Source organism: Micrasema longulum, unplaced genomic scaffold (assembly GCF_059751315.1).
Source record: "Micrasema longulum isolate JH-2025_06_02 unplaced genomic scaffold, ASM5975131v1 h1tg000047l, whole genome shotgun sequence".
Classification (NCBI taxonomy): Eukaryota; Metazoa; Arthropoda; class Insecta; order Trichoptera; family Brachycentridae; genus Micrasema; species Micrasema longulum.
In genome coordinates this window covers 81,169-94,314 of record NW_028277254.1, presented here as the reverse complement: position 1 = coordinate 94,314, position 13,146 = coordinate 81,169, and the positions used below count along the sequence as shown (strand labels likewise).

At 32.5% G+C, this 13,146-nt stretch overlaps 1 protein-coding gene across 2 annotated transcripts in view; it reads left to right on the top strand.

Moving 5' to 3' along the window:
• Positions 1-13,146, top strand: part of LOC148285202 (ATP-dependent translocase ABCB1-like) — a 66,956-nt gene that overhangs the window by 14,023 nt on the left and 39,787 nt on the right. For both annotated transcript variants that reach the window (XM_088228566.1, XM_088228573.1), the window contains 3 exons: positions 7,882-7,992; positions 10,171-10,276; positions 11,842-12,132. In XM_088228566.1, coding sequence (XP_088084692.1) covers positions 7,882-7,992; positions 10,171-10,276; positions 11,842-12,132 — 508 coding nt within the window. The remainder of the gene's footprint in view (positions 1-7,881; positions 7,993-10,170; positions 10,277-11,841; positions 12,133-13,146) is intronic.

The window sequence follows — 13,146 nt, the reverse complement described above, 5'->3', positions numbered from 1 at the left end:
AGGTAATCGGCCAGGAATAGTATCGATGAATGCTGTTATTTACTTAACAATATCTGATAAACTGACAAATTTGTAATAACTGGTAATTAATCATATTTATACGGATAAATTTTTATAGGCTTATCTTTGATTGAAAATGCAATTTTTTTACAGCGACATAAAATAGTGGCACCTCGTAAATAAGTTATCTCGGATGTATACTAGAAAGCAGCACCTTTATTTGTATTTAAATTTTCCGGGAAGTAAGGTATCTGACACTGACCGGCATTCTCCACCTTACCCTTTTATTCCGTAAAACAAAAATTTACGCAAAAAATTCGTGTGACTAATTTCGATTTGTATCTCCATATTATCTCCTAATTTGTCTGTTTAATAATTTTGTATTTAGATAAAGGATAAGGTTGAAATACCAATGACGTTTACAATAAACAGATAATATAACACATTGGGTACTTGCAAATAAATTTACTATATCTTTTATTACAGATACTAATTTTACGTAATTGTAATGTAACATTTAATTAACATAGTTCACGGAATTTGACATTTGTGCACCTATCATACATCGTTTTATCACACATTTTTTATTTTTTATTTTATAAATTTATTGCATAAAATTAGTATACATATTTAATAACAGGGAATTTATATATAACTAATGAATAGAAAATAAAAACGGAGTGTTCTCTGGTTATGATAGTCTCCATCTTACATGGCTCAGCCTGTTTTAAGGCCTAAGGCCGAGACATGCCGAATTAAGAAAGGGGTGCTGCGCTGATTTGGACATGTAGAGCGAATGGACAGCGAAAGAACGGCTAAACGGATCTACTATGCTGTTGATGGATGCAGAAAAGAGAGAAAGACATAGCAAAATCAAGTCAAATACTTGAAGATGGACATGTCAAGAGCAGGAATAATCGGCGTGCGTGCATGGGATAATGTATGAATGTAGAGAAAACGAGGTTTGTATGCAAAGACAGAGTGATGAGGCGTTCTATCCCATCTGCCTATCCCTACGAGAAAACGTCGTGATGGTTTGTTTGTATTAAAGTGTATATATTATAAATGTAGCTTTAGAACAGGTGTTTTTGTATCTAGTGAAGCTGCTAGGAATATTTTACTAGAATTTTTACGTGTCAAAAACTTATTTTGTATCGCAAGTATGTCCTTCAATTTGTATGCCAATAAACGCCGTATTTCGGCACCGAACGACCGAACTGAACTAAACTAGACTATACTTATAGTTATATGAGGGGGTTACAAGCAAAACCGCCACTGTCCATGATCACTGTTTTTGAGAAGACCAATAACATCAGCAGCAGCATTAACTCAGGCTCTCTCGGGGCATGGATGCATGAGGGAATATCTGCATTGCTTTGGGCTGCGAGACGATAGTTGCTGTCCACGTGATGGCATCACTGAGCAGACTGTAGAACATCTTTTAATATACTATCCAATGTTTGATAGGCCGAGCTGGGAGCTTGAATGCAAAGTAAACACTCTGATTGCTGCGATTAATAACCTAGCTGAGCTTCTGAACTGTAATGATACACGAAGAGAGACTGTTCGATTCATTACAGGGACGATCAAGCAGGCTAAGTTATTTAATGGTGGTATCTAGCTCCTTTTGTTTTTTTTGTGTTCAACTTTTACGACTTTTTATTTTATTTTTTATTATTTGTTAATGTAATATTTCTAGAGTTATTTTGTTTATTCTGATTCTGCTTTTATTTTTATTATTTTTATCTGCGGTGAAAAATGTTAAAGTCAACTGAATATAACCTAAAGATAAATATATTCGATAAAACCTTCCATATAATAAAAGCAAGGTACAAATAATTTGCAACTAAAAAAAAAAAATTAAAAAAAATATCAGCAGCAAACAGATTATTTCGTTTATGTTCAATATTTTATCAATTAAGAACTCTTCGAATGTAACTAATGTAAAAAAAATAAAGTGCACGTATCCCTATTAAATATTTCTTCCTATCGTATATCACAGAAACAAGAGCTTTTTTGTCATATTCGTTTTTCTAAACACAAAATTTGACTCCAAGTGAAGGAAAAATAAAAATTGATAGCCATTGTAATTGACGGAGTAAACACGTAAAAAGAAGCGTGGTCATAGTATAGAAAATATTTAAGAATAGAGTCTTTTTTTTCTTTACATTATGATTTTAAATAAGCAAAAAAATACAAATAGTAACTGTATTATTTTTACCGTGTGATGTCGGGTTACTTTTCTACAATGATTTATAACACGCACTTATTGAGTTACCTGAAAACGAGACGTTTCGCGCCCTATGGTGCAAACTGCACGTATTACGTTACTGCGCCATACTTTAATCGCAATATTTGTTAGAAGCGCACTCGGTGCGCAAAAAAACAAATCATCAAATACAAAACATCAAATCCAAAAAAACTGATATGGGTCCAAATTAAACAGACTAAAACTTCTTGAAACAAACCTCCGTAAAAAAATTTCAATGCTTTTTTAAACAAAAAAAAAAGCTTTTTTAAACAAAATATATATGCATACATATACATACAGGTCAGTAGAGTTAAGTTATAACATCGTAAGTAAAAGCATATAAAAAATAGTTAATACTTACACTTACTAATACTAATAACTAATACTAATACTAATAACTAATACTAATAACTAATACTAACATTACTCTTAGACGAATGTGTGGAAAATCAATGTGTGACAGGGTTACAAATGATGAAATCAGGCGAGAGTGTAAATCTGAGTTAAGTATAATTGATAAGATTAAGAAAGAGTCTCTGAGGTGGTTTGGTCACGTAGAACGAATGGACGACGAAAGAATGGTAAAACAAATATATATGGCGAAAATGAACGGTAACGTGAGACGAGGACGACCAAGGAAGACGTGGCATGATCAGATAAACCAAAATCTTAAGTCTGGTCATGTCATAAGCAGACAGAACCGAAGGGCATGTATGACAAGATGTATGAATGTGGAAGAAGCTAGGAATAAAAAGGTAAACAGTATAAACAAAATCATGGCTTATTTTTTCGTTCACAATCTTAAAGCACCCTTTTAATTAACTTTAACTCCACCCTGATGCTGCAAAAAAAAATAAAAAAAATACAACCTTCGGTCAAAGAGGATTGGCCTACTATTCGGTTAAAGTGTACAATCTACTTCCATTATCTATAAGAACAATTAGTAAGTTCTCACAATATAAAATTGTTATTAAGAAATGGATAGTGGAGGTGGGTTGCGCACGTATCGATGAGTGGATCAAGCCAAATAGGTAAAATGTGTGTACTGTGTATGAAATTTGTTCTATTGGTCTGTATAAATGTTTTTTATGATTATTTTAGTTTTTTATTGTTTATTATGTTAATGATAATTAGGTTAATTGGATTAATTACGTTTTATTTATTGTTATAATTATGTTAACTTTGTGAAATAGCTAATCTTAGGCATGTTTCACATTTTGTAAAATGTTTCCCTCGGCACGGGACACCCCAGTGAGGGAACATTATTCTGTACAAAAAAAAGAATACAAACAATGTTAAAGAATAAATAAATAAATAAATTCCCACCTATTTATAAATCATAAATCCCAACCCTATTTACAAATTTATATACGGTTCATCTACTATTGAAATACACAGCAACAAAGTTTATTTACTTATATATAATTTTATTCATACAAAGATACATATAAAAAATAAATTATAATGTATCCCTAACTCTATGAGGCCAAGCGCCCTGTGCTGAGTTGGAAAATAACAAAATAGAAAGTGAAAGCAGCATGCATATTATTAAAGAATATTACAAATAAAAATTATTACATAAAAATAAATTTCAACAAACATCTGGACAACACGCTTAATAATACTGAATATATATATGCAATGTCTCGCAGCAGTCTCTTACAATGGTCTCTTCCCTTAGACAAAACCTAAAATTGTAAACTTCTCCTGAAAATGGCTTTCGCTTTGGAGAACTTAATATGTTCACTAAGGACATTGAACAATCTTGGGGCCACAAAAGAGAAATTTCTCTGAGCGAAAGTAAACAACGTTTGTAAAAACATATCCTATCTCCTCCCTTTATTATTTTTTTTCTATTAAAAACTAGTATCGGTAATAATTTATTGATGTACATTAGTCCATTTTTTTTTCATTTAAGTATTGACGCTAAAAAAAATAACACCTTTATTTAATTGGAACTACCGTTTGGAAACCCGCCGTGTGCAAATATAATTGTACCAAAAGATAAATAATAAATAAATAAAATTACGATCTGTAATTGAGCAAAAAAAAACAAATATTTGCGTAGTTTATGATCTACCCAACTATTTCATTTTAAGACCATTTTCTGAATGTCCTAAATAACAACAAAGAGCGGTACCACAACCCGGACAGCATACATATTTGTCGGATCTAACCTTATCTAGACCTTCAATAAACCGTCACAACGATAATGAATACTTCACCAAATACAAAGCCCGTCTTATCTATTATCGATTGCATGAGACATATTTCATTTAAGCATCATCAATTGATTAATTCAAGAGTCGTGTTTTGAAGTCTTTCTTTCAACCTGATAATAAATCATTTAAAGTAGGTATTTTGGAAAATACTCGAACGGGTGTCTTGCGCCTTTAATAGGCAAACAGCGCTGCGTTCCGCGAACATTCGTCATTAAAATAATATTTGTCAAGTATAATAATATGCATATTATTCAATTTAGTGCAAGTATCGACAAGTATTCAAAATGGAAGTATGTAGGTACCAACTTAATAAACCGAATGTTATGTATTTTCATTAAGTAGGTACCACCTACCCAGTACCTATATACGTACTTATTCTTATCGAAAAACATCACACGCTGATGTAAGTTCGTGATTCACAAAGTTATATAATATATTCCTATTGTGATAAAAAAAAGATGTATTTGTCATTTAGCGCGTGCTAGTTATGTAAAATTACAGTCATTTTATATTAATCCATTTTTTGTCTAAAATATCATTTTAATACCTCTGCTAATCATTCAACTTGCAAAAAAATGTTTTTTAATTTATCAAAATCATTGGGTATAGAACTCCAAGTATGACAATAATTCATACTTCTTCTTCTTCAGCCTTCTGTCCTTCACTGACGGATATAGGCCTCTTCCATATCCTTCCATTTCTTTCGGTCGGGTGCTGCTTGCAGCCAATTTTTACCCCCCACAGCGGCTATTTCGTCGGGCCATCTTTTTTTAGGTCTTCCGACGCCTCTCTTATTTTCCAAGGTCTCCATCTTAAACATTTAGGGGCCATCTTGTGGGGTCTTGTCTCGCAACATGTTCTGCCCATCGCCACTTCAGTCTTGCTAAGCGATCCATGATATCCGCTATTCTGGTTCTGTTCCCAATTTCCTCATTTCTTACTTAGCCTCTTAGGCTTATACCAAGCATGGAACTTTCCATGGATTGCTGTGAGCATTTGAGCTTTTCTACATTTCTTTTTGTAAGGGCCATGGTCTCTAATGCGTATGTAGTCACTAGCAAAAAAGAAAACATGAATTATGTGTACTGCCAGTGACTACAATAATTCGTACTTGGTAGTTTTTTTCATTTTCTTTTTCAAGTACCTGGGTGCATTTTTTTCAGAAATTAGTCTCAAAATTATCCAAGCACCTATCACATCTTTTTAAGAAGTTTTGAGAGAGCATTTATTTCCCTATTATTGAGATCTATCAAAACTTGATAATATTGGTCGGAAACATAAATTTAATTATCCTTATTCGAAGAATTTTTTGCGAATGAAGAATAGGTAAGTTTTTCCTCAATATTTCCTCAATGGGTTCTTATGATTTACGCAATTTACGAGTCCGCGACACTATCGCGGGATTACAAACCAACTTTTGCTTTTATTTCTGTGTTAATCGGGTATGTTTTATCATACACATAATATTTATATCTTTGTTATACTTGATGCATTATGTTTTTTGTTTTATTTTGTGCCTAGTACATACCTAACTACGTTTTATTGGTTGCAAAACACAAATAAAAAAGTCAGTTCGTTGATTTCGTTTAAAATAGCATTATTGCATTCGACTTTATAATATATAAGTATACGATATGATAATGATAATAAGCAGTATGTATAGTAATAATAATAAAAGTGGTTCAGTTTTTAAATGAATACTTACCAACTAATAATAAATAATTGTTATTTTATAGCTTGCGAAGAATGACAAGCATGATTTCTCACGAAGCGCGAAGGTACCTACATGCTAATATTGGAAAAAATTCGCGATACAAAAAATTGTTTATATAATAACAATGGCTTGAAAACCAATTTTTTCACTGGCTTTGGGTTTAAAAAACATAGATAATAAATTATTGGAAAGATTTATATCTTTACAAGCAGGGAAAAATCTTTCTGAGGTGGTAATATTTAGAAGATAATATGTATTTACAAGGCTTGTGACTTGTAATTTTCTACAAACTGTGCAATAGTTAACATTGATTCTGTCTTAACAATATTTAAGTTTGTCCAAATGTTCGTAGAAAAAAGACTGGATTTCACCCCCTCGGGAGTCATTAAGATTAACAAATTACAACAGGGATGGAGAATACCTTAAATAAAGGAGTATGGAAGTCTAGGCATTTACAGGGCCTATGACCTGTCATTGGCTGGTTTAAGTTGCCACTTTACACAGTGTGTAACATTCACCATTCTGCCCATGTTTAAACATCCACATTTCCTCAACTCTTCTATCTGTTGACTTTCGTGAAGAAAAGGAGCTAAAACCTTTATTATGTGGGTGAGATTTATCCGGCTGAACCAAATCACCTACTAGGCAACGCCTGAAAACCATTTTCCAATTTTTATACTTCTTATTTTACCAGGTAGTTAATTCAACAATGTTTGAGTATGTCCAAATTCTTGCATACTGGCTGGATTTCCTCCCTAGGGAGTTATTTATATTTTAATTTATTTCAACAGAGAGGGAAAATCGACCACCAGGGTTGCATTTGACGAGATTGCATGTACACAAAAAATGCAAAGATGTTGTTTTTTTGTGTCAAAAAAGTTTGTTCTTGAATGTTTCCAAACAACATTCGCTTTTTATGGATCTTAATCATATTCTTTCATTACATTCCTTATAATTTCATCCCATTTATTTCTTTTTACTGGATTTTTGGTAATTCTAAAATAATATTAACCGACATTTAATACATTTTTGAAAATCGCATTCATGAATAAAGTGTACCCCTGTTGGTGAGAAGAGCCGAGTTTGACATTTGCAAAAAGAATTCTATATTTTAAAATTAATTATTTTATGTTTTGGAATTAAACCATAAACAAGTACCTAAGTATCTGTTTATCAATGAAAAGTCTTTTTCGAAGGAAATTGCAGGCAAGCTAACGTCCGGGCAGGACGATTCTGTCGGGTCCGCTAGTCAAGTGTAAATTAAATAAGAAAAAAGTCTTGTTAAATGAATGTTATAATACGTAAAGGTTATAAATTAACATCATCATAATCATTCCCTTTCCGCACCTAATGGTGCATAGGGCACTGCATTGGTACACCAATCACAGCGTTTCTTAGTCATTTTTGTCACATGAAGGTAAGATGATCAGTCTTACGCTTCAGTTACCAGTCCAGGGACTATGAAATATTCTAGTGTGAAAATACCCTTTTTAAATTAATATTTTATTTCAATCATGTCGGGAATCGAACCCGAGACCTCTTGCATGGCAGGCTAACGCCCTGACCATCACACCACGAGGCCGACAAATAAGGGTTATAAATTAAATTCAAACAAAAAAAAGATATATTTATACTTATATACCTACTAGAACCATATATTTTACATTTGTTTTAACAAAATAACTTTATTCTAGTTATCTCGGAGAAGACCTCGTGAGGGGTGAAGATTCAACAAAAATGAATAAGTCATACAAAATTAATAATGGCGACATGGAAACTAAAAAAGATCACAACCCTCTTGACGCGTGAGTACAAAATTTACAATATTTATTAAAATGTTTATTTATTTATGCGCTTAGATAAGATTTAAAACGTACTTTTTTGTCGCAAAGTGTTTGTTATTGTTTTCAATATTCTTAATAATGTGTGATGCATATCGTCGGGTTTCGGGCACAAGTTGGTAACTATATTATTACTAACATCTCTACTACATGATGGTTAAAATGTGATACTTGGTGAAATTAGCACTTACCGGGGCTCTTGAACCCTTCTGGAGATGTGATCAGAATTCGTAAAAAGTTGCAGCTATAATAAAACACGCCCTCTTTAGATAAAATGATAAAAAGTCAGGGTTTCTTTTCAAAATAAAGAAAAATGGGGAAGAAATATTATAGGCATTGGAATATTTGAAAGCAATATTTTTCATGAATAGCTCTTGAGCTCAATAAACCAGTAATGGAAAAAATGTGGATTTTTGTCTTGACTAGTTGACAAAAACTGCAATGTCGATAATATCAAAATGTCAGATGTAAAACTTTTTCATTTAATAGGTCAGTAGTTTTCCCGCCTCTATGAGAGCTGCCTTTTGAGTTTTTACAAACTACCATTAGATGGTATTAATGAGATGTGACCGCTAGTTTTTTTTAGTTTTTTTTAAAATAATAATACTTTTGTAAATGCTTTTTTTCGTAGGACTTTTTCAGTGTACAATACAAAATTTAAAAACATAGATTACACAAACATCACTCTGTCAGATTTAAAATTTACACTAAAAATGCATTATGTAACTTAGTAGACATTATAATAATAAATATGTACATCTCCCTTCCCCTCCTTATCCTCTCTTCAAGCATTCTTGTCCTAATCCCGCCCAATTTAGAGTAACTTAATGTTCTTAAAATAAATATTTTAAAAAACCTTTGATTATTGAGTACATGAAAATAACATTTTTATTTGATATGTAATATATTTTCTTTACTAACTTTGTATACTATGTGGAAATCTGTTATTAGTTCAGAGTTTATACACTATATTTGTTTGTTTACTAAATATGTATGTTGATTTCCCAAATAAAATAATATTTAAAAAAATAAAATACTGCACGAAATATTGTAGAGTCCTCCTTACTAGGGAAACCTATTTTTTTTAAAGAAGGGGAATAACCCGCTAAGCCTCTATTTTAGATGCTTGTCAGCACGAAAGAAAAGATGTGGAAGGATTTTATGAAAAATACACCCCTACACCATTTTTCTTTTTTCAAGTTTTCTGGCAGAGTCCAAAAAATATTTGGAATGCAATTTTTTTTATTTGAACACAATATAAAAATACACTTTCAACAAAAAGTCCTGCTTTTAGTGTTTCCATCACAATGCGTAAATACAATGATAAATAGTAAGAGTTTATAAATTTTATATTTGAAGCACTAACTTTAAGGTTATTCATTATATTAAAATAAATAAAACATTTTTTTTTTCAACCACTAATTTTTTGTTTTCTTCCACCGACCGGTTTCAAAGCATACACGCTTCTTCGTCGAGGTTTACGTAACTAATAAGCTTGTTTACGAAGAAACTTGTTTGCTTTGTCGGTTGGATCGGTGAATAAAAAAAATAAATTTATCATTCCCTTTCCGCACCTAATGGTGTATAGGGCACTGAATTGGTACACCAATCGCAGCAATCTTGATCATTTTTTGTTACACGAAGGTAAGATTATCAGTTGTACGGTTCAGGTGCCGGTCCAGGGACTATGAAATATTCTAGTGTAAAAACACATTTTTAATAAATATTTTATCTCAACCATGTCTGGAATCGAACCCTAGATTTATTGTATGGTAGTCAAACGCGCTGGCCACCACACCACGAGGCTGACTAAAAGTATATAAAATTTATGGTTAAAAACAAAGTTGTTTTATTTATTTTATAGTAATAGTTTACAATTACAGTAAAAAAAAATCTAATTGGTCCTTGAAAAATAAATCATAGACTGTTAAATTCACAGGATGTCAAATGCATAATAATACAGTAAAATTCATAATAATGTGTGATTTGTGATTATTTCTTAAGAAAATTTTTAGTAAAATACTGAGTATACACCTATTTCTATTTTCAAAAATGATAACTATTTAAACATATCTAAGATTTGTATTGAAATGTCAATGTCTGAGAGGAGTTCATAAATAATTCCCCGATTTTCGTTTTCAGAACATTTTTACCTCCTACCAAAAATGACGCCGACGATGAAAGTGAAAAATCATCACAACCACCGCCAGAGGCGAATGACCCTCCTCCTCTTCCGTTTTATAAATTGGTAAGGCCATATCTGTAGGAATAAGTAGTCGAGGGTTGGTTGGAGTTCCTACCCCAGTTAGAGATTGACAGAGAAGACACGAGGTTGTTGTTTGATGCGTATTTATTACATGGCGAATAAATAATGAATTATGTCGGACGAGTGTTACGTCGATGATGAGTTGAAGTAACTGCTCTTGAACTACATGCTGGAACTGAGTGACGTCGTCGAGCTGGTCTGACGTGAACTGAACTTGTTGGGCTGACTAACTGAACGAGCTGAATGATGTTGGCTGCGTCCTATAGTCTCTTTATAGACGACGCTCCTTTGTAGTTCATTTCTTCGTGGTAAAGACGTTGTGAATGTACTGCAGAACGATGTCCTCCGATTTCATGTGCAATACTATTGAGTTGCATTTTACGAATGTATTGGATTCGATTGAAAATGATGACATTGCATCGTCGGTCATTAGTCTATTTTAGGTGAACTAATTTAATACGTTTGTGTAATCGACTATGGACTATGGACCATACATATCTATTATGGTGTATTAAAAAAAAAACAATAATGTAATGTACAATATATATAATGAGGAGCTAACAATTGAATTATAATAGACCAGAAACCGCGAACGCGTTTGATTATCAAAATGAAGCTGACTAAACTACTCACAAAATGAGTAGTTTTACGTTTTGGCCATTAGTTACTCTATAGGCGTTGCTTAGTCCGCAACTGATTTAAATTCAATTACGCCGTTTTGTATTATTTTAAAGCGTCAAAATACTGCTGGGATTAAATAGGAATAGGGCTGGATCACATTTCATGTGAAAAAAGAGAATTCACAAATAATATCATTTAAGAATTCGATTATTTTACCGTCTGTCAGATTGCGAAATAAAACAAGATGGACATTTTGTTAGTATTGCCAGGGTAGTAGAATTTTTTACACGGCTTTCTATCAACAATCATAGTATAATATTAAACGGTACTAATTTACGTAATTACTAAATTATTATTCAATGTTTTTTTTTATGTTTGCCTAAAAAAAGGACCAGTCAGTAAAATATTTTTGTGGTAAAAAATAACTTAACATAACACAAAATTATCTTATGTTTGTGTTATGATAATAAACTGTTCGCGATTTGGCAACATTACGCGGCCACTTCACGCATGCGCGCAGGCGTGATGCGTGATGTCATGTTTGGGAAACTTTTGGACACAGTGCGATGTATGCAAACTTAGTTTCACTCAGGTTTTCGAAAGGCGATTTAGAAAAGGTGATAAGATAGATAAAAATAGGAAAAAAAAATTGGCTTAGTTAAACAAATAAAAAAGAAATAAAAAAAACCACTAAACTTCCTCATTTTCTAAGGTTCTGAATCTATTTCATGCGCAGGTCGGTATTTTTCACCCGTCTTGAGACACCACAGTACTAATACAGCAGACATATTGTCAATGTTAGCAATAACTAAAAATCTAACGAATGAACTGGCAATCAAATAATGAAGAATAATTTATTTGTGATGTACGTTAATAAATTATAAAATAGTAATAATTAGATTCTAATATTTGTTTATCTTTTTCAGTTTAGATTCGCCACAACAAAAGACCGTGTTATGTTGGGATTTGCATTGATGAGTTCTCTAATAACTGGATGTGTGGCTCCACTCAACACCCTGGTGTTCTCAGAATTAGCAGAAGCAATGATATTTTACGAATTGTCACAGATACCAGGGTTTCCAATAGAAGGAATAAAGCCAATCGTTTTTTCGGAAGCAATCACAACATTTGCCCTGAGAAATGTTGGTCTCGGATGCACTCTGCTTATCTTTAGCTACTGCGCTACAATGCTAGCTAATTACACAGCTCACAACCAGGTATGTAATTCTTTTATATTATTAGGTTACAGAGCCCTACACAAACTTTCACAACATCGCAGCGCGAGTGGGATGTTTGCTGCCGCTAGACTTTTACGTTTCTGCGACGCATGTCACTGAGAAAGGCTAAGGAAAAACCCAAATGTCAACAATGTTTAGAGTTTGTCTAAATTTTTGTAGACGAGGACTTGATTCAACCCTCTAGAGAGCTTTGCTATAAACATATTACAACAGAGATGACGAACATTTTAGGGAAGGAAAAAACAGAAGCCTAGGCATCTACAAGGCTTATGACCTGCCATTGGCTGGTTTGAGTGACAACTTTGCACACTGTGTAACATTCAGCATTCTGCCTATACTTGAACATCTGTATTCCTTCAATTCTTCTATCTGTTGAATAATCCTATTTTATTAATAACATGTCTTTAATTTCTCTCAAAAATGAAATTTAGAAAATAAATCCAAGTTATAACATTTGTGTCGTACCGTGTGTAGGCGCAAATTAAGAATACACTATGAATCAGCTATATACGTAATGTACGACCGATATTCAAGTACAGGTAAACGTTGTTTTACGCCGGGGTTCTGTTCCGAGAGACACCGGCGTAAAAAAAATCGGCGTAAAATGAACACAAAAATAATGGAACATATAAGGATAGGTTCCGTGTCAAAACTCTAAGAACAATATAACATATTTATTTTATTTATATCCCATATATATTCAAAATAAATCATAAATGTAATCAATAAATACAGTTTAAATTCGTTTACAAAATGAATAATAATCTCATCATATAAATAATGAATTTTTAATAATTAATACTTACTCACCAGTTCGTCGGTACTAAATTAAGTTCTCACACTTTTTTGAAAAAAGTATCCAATTTCATTTGTTTTGATTGTTGCTTCCTTTCTTGTAGAATAAGGTCGAACGCCAGCTGTGACGCTTCTTTTAACATTTGCGTTTCGATTGAAATCCCCATCTATCTCACAGAGCTCATCTGTTAACCTTTC